This window comes from Dryas octopetala, chromosome 5 (genome assembly GCF_963921425.1).
Source record: "Dryas octopetala chromosome 5, drDryOcto1.1, whole genome shotgun sequence".
Taxonomy (NCBI): domain Eukaryota; kingdom Viridiplantae; phylum Streptophyta; class Magnoliopsida; order Rosales; family Rosaceae; genus Dryas; species Dryas octopetala.
This window is the reverse complement of record NC_141370.1, coordinates 7,592,220-7,608,085: the sequence shown is the minus strand read 5'-3', so window position 1 is coordinate 7,608,085 and position 15,866 is coordinate 7,592,220. Positions and strand designations below refer to the sequence as shown.

At 37.4% G+C, this 15,866-nt stretch overlaps 2 protein-coding genes and 1 pseudogene across 2 annotated transcripts in view; all 3 read right to left on the bottom strand.

The window, feature by feature from the left end:
* Positions 1-4,933, bottom strand: part of LOC147283927 (uncharacterized) — a 10,411-nt gene extending 5,478 nt beyond the window's left edge. The window contains exons 1-3 of the mRNA XM_086245622.1: positions 4,787-4,933; positions 852-905; positions 703-787 (exon numbers count right to left, since the gene is read on the bottom strand). Coding sequence (XP_086101748.1) covers positions 703-787; positions 852-905; positions 4,787-4,933 — 286 coding nt within the window. The remainder of the gene's footprint in view (positions 1-702; positions 788-851; positions 906-4,786) is intronic.
* A 2,649-nt stretch (positions 4,934-7,582) lies between these two features.
* Positions 7,583-8,570, bottom strand: LOC147283926 (MIZU-KUSSEI-like protein (Protein of unknown function, DUF617)). Its single transcript, XM_086245143.1, has one exon. The coding sequence runs from the start codon at positions 8,324-8,326 to the stop codon at positions 7,583-7,585; it is 744 nt and encodes a 247-aa protein (XP_086101269.1). The 5' UTR covers positions 8,327-8,570.
* A 4,088-nt stretch (positions 8,571-12,658) lies between these two features.
* LOC147283925 (uncharacterized) lies at positions 12,659-14,210 on the bottom strand (annotated as a pseudogene).
* Between the last annotated feature and the right edge of the window lie 1,656 nt (positions 14,211-15,866).

The following is a 15,866-nucleotide window of genomic DNA, read 5'->3' as shown; positions in this document are numbered from 1 at the left end:
AGAAATGTTACCCAAAAGCAAAATCATGATCCAATTCATAAACTCAACTACTTCAATAATCTACCCTCTCATCGAGTACCAAGATTCAAGCTAAACGTTATAATATGCCTAATCACGCCTGTAAGCTACATGTATCATGTAAACCAAATATTTTTACAAATTTATATTTTCATACTATATATTAAACACCGTATCTGCAAGAAAAATAATACCTCAAAACAAAGAACAGTAATAACACCATATCTTACCCCACTCCTCCTTTTAATATATATTTACACAGCCGGTTGAACTTAAATTGTATATAAAAAATAGAAAACTGCAGGGATGTAACTTGATAAAATGTATATAAAAGAGCAATTTAAAATAAAATGATACACAAAATAGTCTCAGCAGCATGATGATATTTAAGTGTAGAAACATAAATTTCTCACTGAATTACACAATAAGCTTAAAAAAAGTAAACATCATCATTAATTAGTAGATTGTAATTTGTGATGATCATGTAAAATATTAACAAAATAAAGAGTAGAAATTAATGCAAAAAAATTCTCATTTCAACATCGTCATTTGCTACATATTTCTTAAACTGTTATCAAATAAAATCCTAAATTAAGCTTAAAGAATGAAATTACTTGCAGCAAATGAGATTATAAGCCCCAAATCAAAATCAAATCGAAAGAGAAAATAAGTGAGAACTTATACCCATCTCCCAAAATCCCACATCAAAAGCACTCCAGACTTCTTGCTCAAAAAACTCTTTGTGCCTATGGAAATTGAAGTGCGCAGACTGCACCAAAGAAGCTTCATGAAGTCGACAGTCAAGTTAGCATGTGGTGTCCCTTGCAGATTACAGAAAATGAAAAAGTAAGAATCAAACAAATAAAAGGAAAAAGTATAACAAAAATCTAATCTCTCCCTCTTGGTCATTAGACCACTTCATTGTTCTTCGATATGGGACTAAAGGGATAGGAATTACTGATATGGAGAATCCCTCTCTCTCTCTCTCTCTATATATATATGTATATATATATCTCTCTCTCTGATTCCTCTTTTATTTGTTTCAGCCATGCATGCCTGTGTACTTCAATTTCCATACCAATTTATTACATAAACATAAACGTACCATTGAGAAAGAAGTCTTGCGTACTTCTTCTCGAGGCACATCCTTCACTTATTCTAATTTCCATAAACATAAACTTTGAAATACTGACCTGCACAATGATTTGTCAAGCTCTTTAATGAAATCAACTATATTCTTCAAATGCATGTCACAATCTAAATTAAAGAAACCTAAATTAAAGAAACCCAAATTAAATAAACCCAAATTACAGAGAGTTAGAAGAATAAGAATTGAATGTATAAGTATGGGAAAAATTTTCAAACAGGACACCTATTTTGGGGTCAATCTTAGTTTAGGACACCACTTTGGGTTTGTCTTAGTGTAGGACACATATTTAGGGTTTGTGTTAGTTTGGGACAATCCGTCAACTCCGTTAACTTTTCCGTCCAAAAAGGGATAATTTGGTCATTTTATATTTTTAAAACAAAAAAAAAAACTAAAAACTGAAAAAAAAAAAACTAAAAAAACTAAAAGATTAAAATTGAAAAAAAAAAAACAAAAGAATTAAACTAACTCTTTCTCTCTCTCTCTCTCTCGGGGCTAGGTGGGGGAGGCTTGCGAAGGGGGCAGGCTGGGTTGGGGTGAAGGGGGGTGGTCGGGGAGGGGCTAGGTTGGGTTGGGGAGAGAGGCAGGGGTGGTTCTGGGTGGGGAAGAAGAAAGCGGGCGGGGGGGGGGGGGGAGGGGGGGCTGGTGCTGGGTGGGGGGTGCGACGTGGGCTGGGGCTGGGGGGAGGGGGTGCGACGGGGGCTGGGGGTGGGGAGTGTGACGGGGCAGGGGCTGAGGGGAGAGGGCGAACCGGGTTGAGTTGGGGAGAGAAAAGCAGGGGTGGTTCTGGGTGGGGAAGAAGAAAGCGGGCAAGGGGGTGCTGGTGCTGGGTAGGGGGTGCGACGGGGGCTGGGGCTGGGGGGAGGGGTGCGACAGGGGCTGGGGGTGGGGAGTGTGACGGGGCAGGGGCTGAGGGGAGGGGGCGAACCGGGTTGAGTTGGGGAGAGAGAAGCAGGGGTGGTTCTGGGTGGGGAAGAAGAAAGCGGGCAGGGGGTGTTGGTGCTGGGTGGGGGGGTGCGACGGGGCCTGGGGCTGGGGGGAGGGGGTGCGATGGGGGCTAGGGGTGGAGGGTATGACGGGGCGGGGGCTGGGGGGAGGGGGAGAACCAGGTTGGGGCTGGGTTGAATGGGGTGCGACTGGTGGTCGGGCAGGCTGGGGGTGGAAAGGGGAGAGAGAGAGAGAGAGAGAGAGAGAGAGAGAGAGAGGAGCTTGGGGTTGAGTCGGCAGGTGAGGCCTCCGCTGACGGGTAAGCTGCCGTCGACAATAGGGCGTAGGTTGGGCGGAGTGGGTTAGGTTAGTGCAATCTCAGAAATCTCAGATCTGCTGCATCTCTTTTTTTTTTTTTGCTTTTTTTGTTATTAGTTTTAATATATTTTAAATTAATTTTTAGTTTTAAACTTCTTAATGATTTTTTTAGGTAGTAACCTTTGTTTTTTAGTTTTTTTTTCTTTTTTCTTTAATTTTTATTTGTTTTAAAAATATAAAATAATCAAATTATCTCTTTTTGGACGGAAAAGTTAACGGAGTTGACGGATTGTCCCAAACTAACACAAACCCTAAATATGTGTCCTACACTAAGACAAACCCAAAGTGGTGTCCTAAACTAAGATTGACCCCAAAGTAGGTGTCCTGTTTGAAAATTTTTCCCTATAAGAATAGCCTAATTTGAAACTATAATTAAGTCAAATAAAAAAACAACAAAGAAAAACCTAAAAGAAAGAAGGCGAAAAAGAAACCTGGGTGATGAATTATTTAAACACATTCCGCTTTGGTAGAGTTAAAATAATAGCAGCAGCACATCTTGTGTATCAGTTACATTTCATAAGGAAAATAAATTGCTCAAATGTAGAGACCAACCCAACCCCGTTGCCTTAGAACTCTCTGTCTCTTCGTCCAAAAAACATGTAAACGTTAAGATTTATGTTTAATTATGTTGTTCATTTTCAATAAACATTGTGGTATGTAGTTAGGTGCAGGGTAGACCTAGTCTATAGGAGAATTCCTAATTTGTAGGAGTCATGGTTAGGTTGTTAACCATGTTTGCTTTCAGGTTGTTGTGTCGTGGGTTGTTCCACAAAATCTGCTAAGTGGTGTTAGTGCTATTTGCAGACCAAGCTCTGTTTTTTATATAAGTTGAAGTCTTTCAATCAACATTTTTTTGGTTCAACAATCAGATATTGTTCTTTAGCCTTCAAAATTCTTCAACAGTAAACACTCAAACATTAAAAAAAAAAAAAAAAAACAGACAAAAACTTAAATGGATGTTTAGGCCTCGTTTGAGATTGTGGTAGAGGACCCAAAAGCTGCTGTAGATGATAATTCTCAATCACCTACAACAGTTTTAGTGTTTGGTAAAAAAATTAAAAATTGTTTTTCTTCACAATTCTCAACTCCCCACAACAAAAACAGAAAGCAGATTTGTAGATACTTTTGAAAGCAGTAGTGAATCACAGCAACAATGAATATTTTATTTTACCCATAATACCCTTATTGATTTCTATAATTTTTATTTGTTTATTTTGAATTAAAAAAAGGGAAAAATTTACAAACAGGACACATACTTTGATGGTTGTTTCATTTCAGGATATTAATTTTGCTTTGTGTTAATGAAGGACACATACTTTCATTTTGTGTTAATTAAGGACTATGTTTTTTTTTCAGTTTTTATCTCAACTTTGGCCCGACGTTGGACCTATCAAAACTCCACCAAACTCAGAAAAATTATACTGGGTTTAAAGATATGCATCTCCTCTTTACAACCATATACAGATTATCCAAATCGGATCTCTACAACTCCAGATAATCGGCCCTAAAGTAGGGTACCCGAAATTGTTTGATTTTCCAAATTTTTTTCCAGAGGTCCGATTGGACAGTTTCGGGTACCCTACTTTTGGGCCAATTATCTGGAGTTGTAGATGTTTAATTTAAGTGATCTTTATATGGTTGTAAAGAGGAGATGCATAGCTTTAAACCAAGTATAAGTTTACTAAATTTGGTAGAGTTTTGATAGGTCTAATGTCGAGCCAAAGTTGAGATAAAACAGGGTCCTTAATTAACACAAAATAAAAGTATGTGTCATTCATTAACACGAATCAAAATTAATGTCCTGAAATGAAACAGTCATCAAAGTATGTGTCCTATTTGTAAAATTTTCCCTTAAAAAAATGTCTATTGTTAGTTATATTTTATATTGTAATAATTAATTATGATATTTTATTTGTACGATCAAAACTATAATATACTTAAAAAAATAATAGGCATACTTATTTAATAATGTTGTTCTTAAAAAAATTAATGCTAATAAAAATTTGAAGCCACAAATTTAAAAAACAAGTAAAAAAACATCTTATCTTTACCAAACAAATAAGTGAAAGACACTTTCAACATCATATCCATTTTAGGAATTATACACAGTCACAACACTTTTACATTAACATTTACCAAACACTTTGATACTGTTTTTTGCACTCACAGCACTTTTGAAAACATAGTTTACTAAACACTCAATTGCTTTACTTTACAGTTGACTTTACTTCACAGCTGTTTTTCCTCACAGCAATACCAAACTGGCCCTAAGAGGAGATGACCTCATCTATTTGTTTACAGCTTCAACCAACTTACATGGATGTTTACAGCGAAACCTTTCTCAGTTTCATCCATTTGTTGAGAGAAAGGTTGTTGGCTGATGAGGTAGAACAGTATGGAGGAACATGGGTTTTGGAAGCGGTTTATTTGGTTATCGGAGATTACAGAGGAAGGATGTTGCATGAGAGTTTGGAAGAAGGTGGCAACTGTTTTAGAGGAGTGAGTACGTGGTTTTTTTTTATATATATATTTTTTTTAATTTTAGCAGTAGCTAGTATTACAATTTTACCCATGTTTAATCAAATTGGTTTCTATTGATATTTTAATTAATAAAGGGCATATTTGGAATTCCCAAAAATTTCACCTAAGAGATATAGATAATGTCTTGGGTTTTTCTATTCATTATCAATTGAAATAAATGAAACAATATTCGACGAACTAATAAGATAAAGGCCTAAACACGACTTTAGTTTGCATTTTGTATCTTTCAAAAGTATATTCTATAACTTGCTCTAAATCATGATGAGCATTATACGGCGCAACAGTATTTGAAGCTGTTTATGAAAATTGCCCACTGTTTTTTTTTTTTTTTGGTCGAAATAGAGATTGCATTAAAAGAGCCTAAAAGGTAGAGAAAATATAAGGCCAGAGTCCAAAGGCGCACAACCAAAAAAAAAAAACAACAATGCACAACCCAAACATGAAGGCCCAAATGGGAAACAAAGTAAACAAACTAAAAACAAAAACCTAAACAAGCAAAAGACCTAGCCCCAGTCAGAAGGGGTGTTACTAATTGCCCAATGTTGTCAAATGGTGCTTTAGTCACTGCCTATCAAAACTGATATTAGGCGAAATTGGGGGTTGCTCCAAATTAAAGTGCGGGCATTTTTTATTTTCAAAAAAGATGCAAGGATATTTTTAGTATGAAAATTTTAGGATCAATTACAAATACACCCACCAATTATATGGGTATTTCATCATATTGGTTTATAAACAAAAAAATGTTTCAGATTAATCCACTAACTAATAAAAAGCTACAAAATAGCACATTCTCTATGAATTCTGTCAAAAAATTATAGTTAAATGCCACTTTGGACAACGATGATGTGAATTTTTTGAATGATGTAGTTACCAAATTTGCTTCACCTCGATTAATAATGTCACATTGATTAAAATTAAAAAAACCTAACAAAAATTTTAAACCTGTAAAAATAAAATTAAATATGACATCATTAATCTATGTGGTTTAAATTTAGTGTCCACATCATTCAAAAAATCCATGTTACCATTGTCTACACTGACATTTAACATCCTTATTAATGAAATTTGTAACGAATGTACTATTTTATAACTTTCTATTAGTTAGTGTACTAATCTAAAACAATTTTATGTACATGAACCAATCTGAAATACCTCTTATAATTGGTGGGTACATTTTGTAATTGAGCCAAATTTTTATTCTGATTCCCCCCCTCCCCCACGTCTTCCATTTGTTGGATCCCTCTAAGGAATCTCATTCCCCCAATATTGGGAATAATCTCATTCATGATTTCATGTGGGCTCGCGTCACTTTTGGACACAAAACTAAATGAAGGATGTTTGATTCCCATCCCAAGTAAGTCAGCATGCCATATGATCACATTTACTAACATGGAATGAGAGAGAAAATGAATCGGAGTGAGAATTAATGAGTGAGAGAAGAAATTGGAGTGAGGATGAGTCATTCTAGCTCATTAAGTTGTTTACTAATTATTTGGAATGAGAATGAAAATGAAGTTGATTTTCACTCTTGTGTTTAAAAACGATCATGAATCGAAATGAAACCAGGTTTAATTATTAAAAAGTTTGAGGGTTGTTAAAAATATTTTATTTTTTTAATGAGGATTTTGGGATTATTAAAAAAATTCATGGTACTTTTGGCATGAATTAATGACTCCTGATGGAATGTGAGTCAATATTATGTCCTCCCCAAGAAATGAAATTAGGGGAGTTATTCCTGATTTTGAAGTGAGTCGTACTTATTTTTTTTATTTCCCAATATAAATAAACACATGCTTGAAATAGAATGAGAATGAGTCTCATTCATTCTACTCCTATTATATATAACTAAACCATAAATTAATGTGCCATAAAAGTAATATGTGATTTAGTGCCCAAAAATACGAAAAATGATGTGGAGAGAGAAATAAGTTCTTTTTGTGGATCGAAACTTTTCACGCATAGAATTATAGTTGCTGTAGTGATGGAGTGGAAATTAAACGTCAAAGCATCATCAGCAACAATGGTGCTTCTGTTTTCTCCTCCCTTCCTCTCACGTCCATATATACGTTTGATTTTTCTACCATTTTTGTCCGATTTTTTTCTTTTAGGTTTTTCTTATTAACTTTAGAAAATACTATTTGCCCCACTATTAATATCACATCAACATTTATATATCTTTTATTGACTAAAAAGCTAATTAGCTTGTCGTCAGCTTTATTTAAGACACTTGAATTTATGATATCTCAAGGCAATTAACCATAACTAAAATGAATCTTTCAGTGTGCACGCGTAATGCTATCTTAAACTCCGACACATCCAACAAAACACAAGATATAGCACGTAACAGCCTTTGAAGGACTTGTAGAGAATCTATCTTTTTTCATGTGTCAATATATCTACAAATATTGTACAGAAAAGGTAATCAAACGTGCAAGAACAAAAAGATACACACTGATCGATCGATCCATCTTTCTTAAGTAAGGAATAAAAAGAGCACACCGGTCATGATGACGTGAATATATATTCACCATGCAGAGTAGCCTTAATTCCCTAGCGTACGATTTGTGTATGTCAAATCCTTACAAAGAAAATACTGAGCTCGGGCCCATTATTTCCGTCGGGGCTCAACATGTACAACGTCTCGGAGTCTTTGGAGCCGACTACGCGGTCGAAGAGGGCCCGCATGTAGGCGATCTCGCCATCCGGGCCCTCTACCACGGACTTCCCGGGCAGCACGCCCGCGCCCGTGGTGATGGCCTTGAGGACCTCCATGACACTCAAGTCGTCCTCGGTGGGGTCCCTCCTGACCGCGTAGCCAAGTTTCTTCCCATTAGAAAACATGGTCCACACCTTCTCGTTCATCAGCTTCGTCTTATCCTTCTCCTGCCTCTTCTCGCATTCCAACGCAATCCTCACCATCCCGGAGGTCATCTCCTTTTGCAACACGTTGGTCTGCATGGCCAACTCGATCACCAGAGTGGGAAGGCACTTTGGGGTTTCTTGCACCGAAAGGCTCACGCGGCCTTTGCGGTACCCAAAAAGGGTACCGCTGACCTTGTTGCCGGACGATATCGTCCGGCTAGGATCCAGCCTGCCGCCGGGGAGCGACGGCATCTTGCATGTGGCGGTTGTGATGATGGGGAAGGACCGGAAGACGGATCGGAAGACGCGGAGTACTTTTGGTTTGCTCTTCTTTTTTAGGGTTGGCTGGACAAGGGAGGTCGATGTGTTGCGGGGCAGTGGCGGCGCTGGTGGTACGTGGCGAGAGGAGGCTGCCGGAGCCTGATCTTCTGATGGAGATTTTGGCTCCCCCATTAATGGCGTTGCTGGACCAGGAATGGGAGAGTGCCATGAGAGAGAGTACCTGGGATCGAGAGAGAAGAGAGAGCACCAGGGACACAGAACGCAGGGTCTCTTGGTTAAGTTTGGTATTGGATTTGGGGTTTAGATGTGTTTGCCATCCTTAAATTGCGGTTCATGATATATGTTTCTCTATTTTCCTTATATATATATATATATACATTTATGATATAAGTAACAAATTTTTAGTGGGTGGTCTTATCACTCAACACCCGTATATACTATCTAGATTGTCCGATGATTGGTTCCTTTTTTTTTTTATTAGGGAAAAGTGGTATCGAATTTTGGTGGATAAGGAACAATTATGTGCTTTTTTTAACTGGATTACTCCAACAATTGTGTGTTGATTTAGTGGATATTTAATAGAGCAATGCTAGATTGCCCTAATAATATAGAAATGTCTTATCATTTAAAATATTAATATTATTGAATCCATCTCATTAATTACTTGTCATATAAAGACTATTCTAACCTTTATTATCTATTTCTCCTACTCTCTTCCCTAATTAATTTCAACAATCTTACTCTTTTAAAAATATACCAAAAAATTAAAAATTAAAACTCTAGTCTCTAGCCATTTAATAATGACTATAAATATGAGTGTTGCTATTTGCACACCCTAAATTTCTCTTTGCACACCCTTTCTTAAAAAAAAAAAAAAAAAACTCAAAGGAAAAGACCCTTTGGCCCTTCCCTCACCCACACACCCCATCCCCATCTCCCCCCCGTACACACCCCACCCCTCACCTGCAAAATTCCCTCACCTGCAAATTTCCCTCACCTGCAAATTTTTTTTTTTCTTCACCGTCGCACCCTCCACCCTTTATCTTCTTCTTCTTCCCCCCACCCCAACCACCTCCCCCCGAGCCCTCCCCTCTTCTCCTCTCCTCTCCGACTCCTCCCCCTTGCTCTGTTTTTTTCCCTCCGCCGATCACCACCTTCCTCGCACCAGCAGCACCACATTCCTCGCAGAACCACCACCGCGCGCCACCACCTTCCTCGCAGCTAGCTCACCGTCGCGTGCCAGAGAGAAGATAACTTAAAAAAAAAAAAATTGGAGTGGGTTCGGCGGACCAGTGCCGAACCCGATGGTTTCGTTCGGTAAGTACCCACCGAACAATCCTATTCTATTCGGCGGGTACCTGTCGAACGAAATTAACCACCAGGTTCGGCACTGGTCCGCCGAACCCGCTGCATTTTTTTTTTTAATTTGTTTGGCTGTCTGCTGGGTGAGAGGAGAGAGAGAGAGAGAGAGAGAGAGAGAGAGAGAGAGAGAGAGCGCTGCGCGCGGTGGCTGGAGGGCTGGGGTGGTCGGGGCTGGGTTGGGCGCGGGGAGAGTGGTGCAGCAGGGAGGAGAGAGAGGGGTGGTGCATGGTGGTGGGCACGAGGAGAGTGGTGCAGCAGGGTGGTGGGCGCACGGTGGTGGTGCTGCGCGCGGGGAGGGTGGTGCAGCAGGGTGGTGGGCGCAAGGTGGTGGTGCTGCGCGCTGGGAGGGTAGTGCAGCATGGTGGTGGGCGCGGGGAGGGTGGTGCAGCAGGGTGGTGGGCGCACGGTGGTGGTGCTACGCGCGGGGAGGGTAGTGCAACATGGTGGTGGGCGCGGGGAGGGTGGTGCAGCAGGGTGGTGGGCGCACGGTGGTGGTGCTGCGCGCGGGGAGGGTGGTGCAGCATGGTGGAGAGGTGGGGAGGGGGTGTGTACGGGGGGGGGGGAGATGGGGATGGGGTGTGTGAGTTTTGGGTGTGTGTTTTTTTTTTCTGTTTAGGGAGGGTGTGCAAAAAGAAAAATGGATGGGGGTGTGTGGGTGAGGGAAGGGCCAAATGGTCTTTTTCCTTGAGTTTTTTTTTTTTTGCCAAAAAAGGGTGTGCAAAGAGAAATTTAGGGTGTGCAAATAGCAGCACTCATAAATATTATCTCAAAACTCTATTGCCAACTAACATCAATAAAAGTGGGAAATGAAAAGTGTTAGAAAATAATCATATAAACGCAACGGGAAATAAATTTTACACGATCATACTTCAAATTGAGATATGATACAATAATATATATGATTTACAAAATATGATTTATACCTTGTTCTCTTGATTGGAAGCCTATGAAGGTGCGAATTCACAAGCTCTCCCCCATTTAGTCCTTCTGGTTACACAAAGATGTATGACCTCTAATTAGTCTTCAATCCTTGAAGAATGGGAGTGCTAACTCTCTTTCTTAAGAATGACATTTTAATAGAAAGAACGTAAAGTGATTTATTTGAAGTTTCACTTAGTCAAACACTTGACTCGAAGCCTATATAAATAGACTTGAATAGAACACTCTTGTTCCACAAAGGGGGACCGGCCACCTAGTCTTATGGACTAAGTTAGTTGATCCATTTGACTAGATAATTAACCATTTAATTATTTAATTTAATTAATATATTAACTCTTAATTAATTAATAAGCCCAAAAGCCCATCACTTTAATATTCTTTCTATTATCATTTAGGCCCAATTAATTAACCCATTAATTAATTTTGTCCAAGCCCATTTCTAATACTATCGCACACCTATTGGTGTGTGACCCTCTTAGGTTCTAATTGAATCCGATAGTGGATTGAGACACGTTCTCAAAATAACCCAATTTAGGTAAAATATCATTTTACCCTTAGGTCTCCACAAGTCAAGATTAACGCCTAGCAGAGTATCATAACTACCCAGATTAATCAGAAGAGATAAAAACCTATTCAGTCTTCAATTGCAATACAATACAGTCTCTTTATCATCCTATGTTCTTGAATTATGGTCAACCTTAGCATAATCCTTGAGACCCAACACTTATGTATAGATTCTATTCGACTATGAAACCTTGTTTCTATGATCTAGTACTTTGGCCAAAAATTCTTGAATCTAATCATCTGTTGTCTCTTGAAACATCTCTCATATCACAAGGAGTGATAGATCCTGTGTTGAACACACACATGCTCCCATACGTTAGTGACTATACCCAATTTGTACATTTAGCTATACTATAGGAATCTAGCCTTATGATACAGTCAAAGCATAGGGACCGAACGCATAGGACAACTATGGTGTCTCAAGTCTAGAGATCAGTTGTATTATCAAGACTTAACGAATTTCTGCTGACGTGTAAGTAATACTCTATAACAGGTATTGTTATATCGGTCACGTTCAGTAAACCATTTATTGGCACCCATGATCTTCTCTTAGTGTCTCTACACCGATAATCTGAGACCAATTATCCTAGACATTAAGCAGAGATAGATCATGTTGGCTTTACTGAATTGATATTGTCTAGTTATCAATCCTACAACTAGGAACTGTTTAGATTTCAAGTACTAAGAGATATAAGTCTCATTGTCCTATCTTCTTTATGACAGTATTCTCTTAATATGAAATCATGGACCTCTTTTTTGCATATACACATATATAAGGATATAGTATGTATATGAAGGATGAAACATAAAAGACAAGTTTGCTCATTGATATTAGAAATATACACAATACGTTTAATAAAACGATTTGCATAAGTGCATATTCCAACAAAAAGCTTAGACAACAGTAATTGTAAGAATGGTAGAAGATTTCCCCTATTGAAATAACCCCATAAGTGGTCGAATTGAATGGTGGTCATCTTGCATATGTTCAATCAGGGACGGAGCCAGGATTTAGAACTCGAGAAGGCTAAATTAATAAAAACATTGACAGTACACTGAAATTTCATTAATAAATAAAAAATATACACCTAGTTATGGGGGACATAGTGAGTCTTATCCCTCAAAATGCATATCTATACAAAAACATAGACTAGAAAACAACAATAAAAACAATGAAACATGCAATGCAAATACAAGATAAGACTATGCAAATTGAACCCTGCGCTTCTTCAAAACATAAAAATCCTTAATTACTAAATCTGTACTTACAGTATCAGAAAGCTCTCTTTCAATGTGGAGAATCATACAATCATCAAGAAACTCATCTTCTATCTTGTTTCGAAGTCGAGTTTTAATAATCTTCAAAGATGAAAATGCTCGCTCCGTTGTTACAATAGAAACATGAAGAGTCAACACTAGACAAATCAATCTATATATCATGGGAAAGAAATCTGACTTCCTTGTTTCAACTAACTAACAACATAAATCAGAAATAGAAGATGTATTATGGAACTTGGGATCAGAACGCATGTCTACCTCATACAAGGGGCATTCCATTCTTAAACTAACTAACTCAGAATGAGTGAAATCTTGAGAATAGTACTTCATAGCAAGATCACATATATGTTCAGTTTTAAATCATCTGAAACTATCACGAGGATCCAATGATGAGCTAAGAGTAAGAAGTTCCATTGCTCGGGGGTTAAATCTAGTATCTAACTCAACCAACTGAAAATCTATAACAGCATAAAATACATTTACACGATAATGATGTTCAACTGTTGTAGAATTCCTTTGTTGATAAGAACGACATGTACCCACCCTATAACGAGCACCCAAATCAGGCATAATGATTTCATGTAATTCACAAAATGATTCCACACTTTTCAGAAAAATATCTCATCCATTTTCTCTCAACTCTTGGAGAAATAATTTTGTTGTTGAAACAAAATTCAAAACATGTACAATGTCTTGAGATTTGTTCTGCAATTCTTGAGAAAAAAAGTTAGTGATTTCCATAACCTTATTCAATAAAAGCAAGTTAAACACAAAACCAAAAGATGTCATCCAATTAAGAAGACTATTGGCTTCCCCACGCATATCTTTGTTGATTCCACTTAAAAGCATTTTTTGAAGCATTGTACTAGTTGAAGCAAATAACTCAATTAAGCTTCTACGAAAACGAAAATGAGACCCCTAACGAGTAGCTTCTGCTCGTGATAAAACACAAATTTGATTTTTCCCTGTACCTGTCTCAAGTTTTCCAGCATCTAACAAATCTTGAATTTCCTCTTGCCGAATAGCTTGTAATTCACAATGACGCTTGGCAAAAGAATCAACAAAATTCACAATGGAAGTTAACTTAGAATAAAAATTTCAAGTATTAGACACACCTCTAGCTGCAACATTTAAAGCTAGTTGAAGGCGATGAGCAAAACAATGCACATAATAAGCATATAGGCAATCTTGAAGGAATAATGCTTGTAACCCGTTGCATGCGCCACTCATATTGCTAGCACCATCATATCCTTAGCCACACATATTTTTCGCTTGAAGATTGTAACTAGTAAGCACCTTGCATATATGATTCTTAAGAGTTATGGATGTAGTGTTGAGAACACTCCCAATGGCAAAAAATAGTTCTTGAATAAGGCCATTACAATCAACAAACCTTAAAATAATAGTCATTTGTTCCTTACTAGATAGATTAACCGATTCATCAACAAGAATACAATATGGTTTATCCCCAATTTCCGCACGAATCTTCTTCCTCACTTTGTTAGCCATAATATGTAGGATTTCTTTTGGAATTTCGGGTGCAATATACTTTCCATTATGAGGAGCATTCTTTAAGGCAACATTTGCAATGTTAGTATTCAATTTTGAAAACATTTTAACAAGTTCAATGCAATTGCCTCGATTGGATGAGCTACTAGATTCATCATCACCTCTAAAAGCCAATCCTTGATTTGCTAGAAGCCTAACACCCTCTATTGTTGTCCTAAGACGCAATCGGTTTTGCTCCACTTATTTTGATGATTATGTGTACATCAATATGTGCAGAGAGGTTTTTCTAGAGATCTCAATTCTGCATATTTTGATGATGAGTTGAGTTTACAGTCCTTATATGCTTACGAACACCACATTGTTTCCCATCATTAACCTTTTTCCAATGTGGATACCTATCCATGGTAAATGTAGGATGAAAAAGGGGGTTAGTATCAAAAAGGAAGCAAGGAAAACAAAATGTCTTGTCACTACTAATTGAATACTCAAGCCAAGGCCATTGAGAATACCAAGAAGCTTGAAATTAGCGCATTTGTCGTTCGTCAAAAAAGGAAAGGTAATCTTTTAATTTCGGGTGACATGGTCCTAAGTAAATATAAGCTCTTCGAACATTATTTTGTTCATTAACAAGATACTTCCATATTGCTTGACGTAATCATGGATCACGTTCAAGAGTACTAGTAGTAATCTCAATATTTGGATCAACCTCGACTCTTTCAATCTCAACTCTTTCACTTTGAAACTCAGAATGATATTGCTCATCACAAATGGTGTAGATGAAGAAGGATCGTTTGTTTTCTTAAAATATAAAAGAATACTTTTTCTTTTCTTCGAAATTTGTTAATGATTCGACTCCGACATAATAAACTAAAACCTATTTACCATATATTATAAACATGATATGTAAGGATATGCTAAAATGAAAATCCCTAAATCAAATCCCGAAATTGATAAATACTAAAATACACATTCCATAATACTTTGTAAATTCAATTGAGTCTCAATATATGCATAATTTAATCCCTAAATAACTAAATTCACACCTTAAATTAAATTCCTAATAATAGAATAAAAATCTAAATTCAACTCCAATGCTCAAATATTTAAATCTAAATTAAATTTAAAAACAAAAAAATATAATAGTCTTAGAAATTATAAATACCAAGAGGCAAGAGAATATGTTGATTGTTGCACTTGCAGAGAAAGGCACGTGAGAGCAGATGCAGAACACTAGAGAGATTGGGGCCACAGCCCACTGCGTGTTAGCGATAGAGACAAAAGAAGAAAGTTTTGGCTGTTTGCTCTTTTCTGTCTCTGTGATGATTGACAATATGTTGGGGTGATGTTTCCTTGTTTTCTCCTTTTTAATTTGGGTGGGTTGTGAGCAGTGGGCTTCAATACATAGCTTTTTAAAACCAAAAATTAAGGTGGGTAGTGGCCGAATGTGTGTAAGTGTTTTGTCTTTTTTAATTGGGTTGGGCTGTGGACTAAATAGCCTGAATACATACATAGCTTAAATATATATATATATATATATATTAGGGTGGGCTGGAGCACATCCAGCCCACAGCACATATTCATGGCCAACGAAATTGCTAATGCACGCAGAGGCCCAATTAATTCTTTTGCTATGTTCAAATTTAATTTAGCTTAAAATATAATTTTTTTATAGTGCAATAATCCTATAGATGAAGTTAGTCAAAACATTCTTTAATTCCATCCGATGTTTTTTTGGTATATACCTTCCTGATAAGGCTTGGGTTTCAGTATCCTTACCACTATCCATCCAAGAATGCCTTCAACTAGAAAAGTAAGCCCGTACATTGATAATAATTATAAACTCCATAGTTAGAGATAAAATCTCTCATAACCTCCACCCAAAATCTACCTCTCATATAACCCCCAATCTTACACTTAATATTTTTCTAAACCCCCTAGTCAACGAATACCTAGCCAAGTTTGACTCCCCATCTTTTAATTTTCCAGTTTTACCTCTTTTTTCATTTTCATTTTCCATTTATGGGTGCTCTCTCTCTCTCTCTCTCTCTCTCTCTCTCTC

Bases quoted from the DNA above. Each gene is read 5' to 3' on its own strand.
- LOC147283926 (XM_086245143.1), bottom strand. From the start codon at position 8,326: ATGGGGGAGCCAAAATCTCCATCAGAAGATCAGGCTCCGGCAGCCTCC.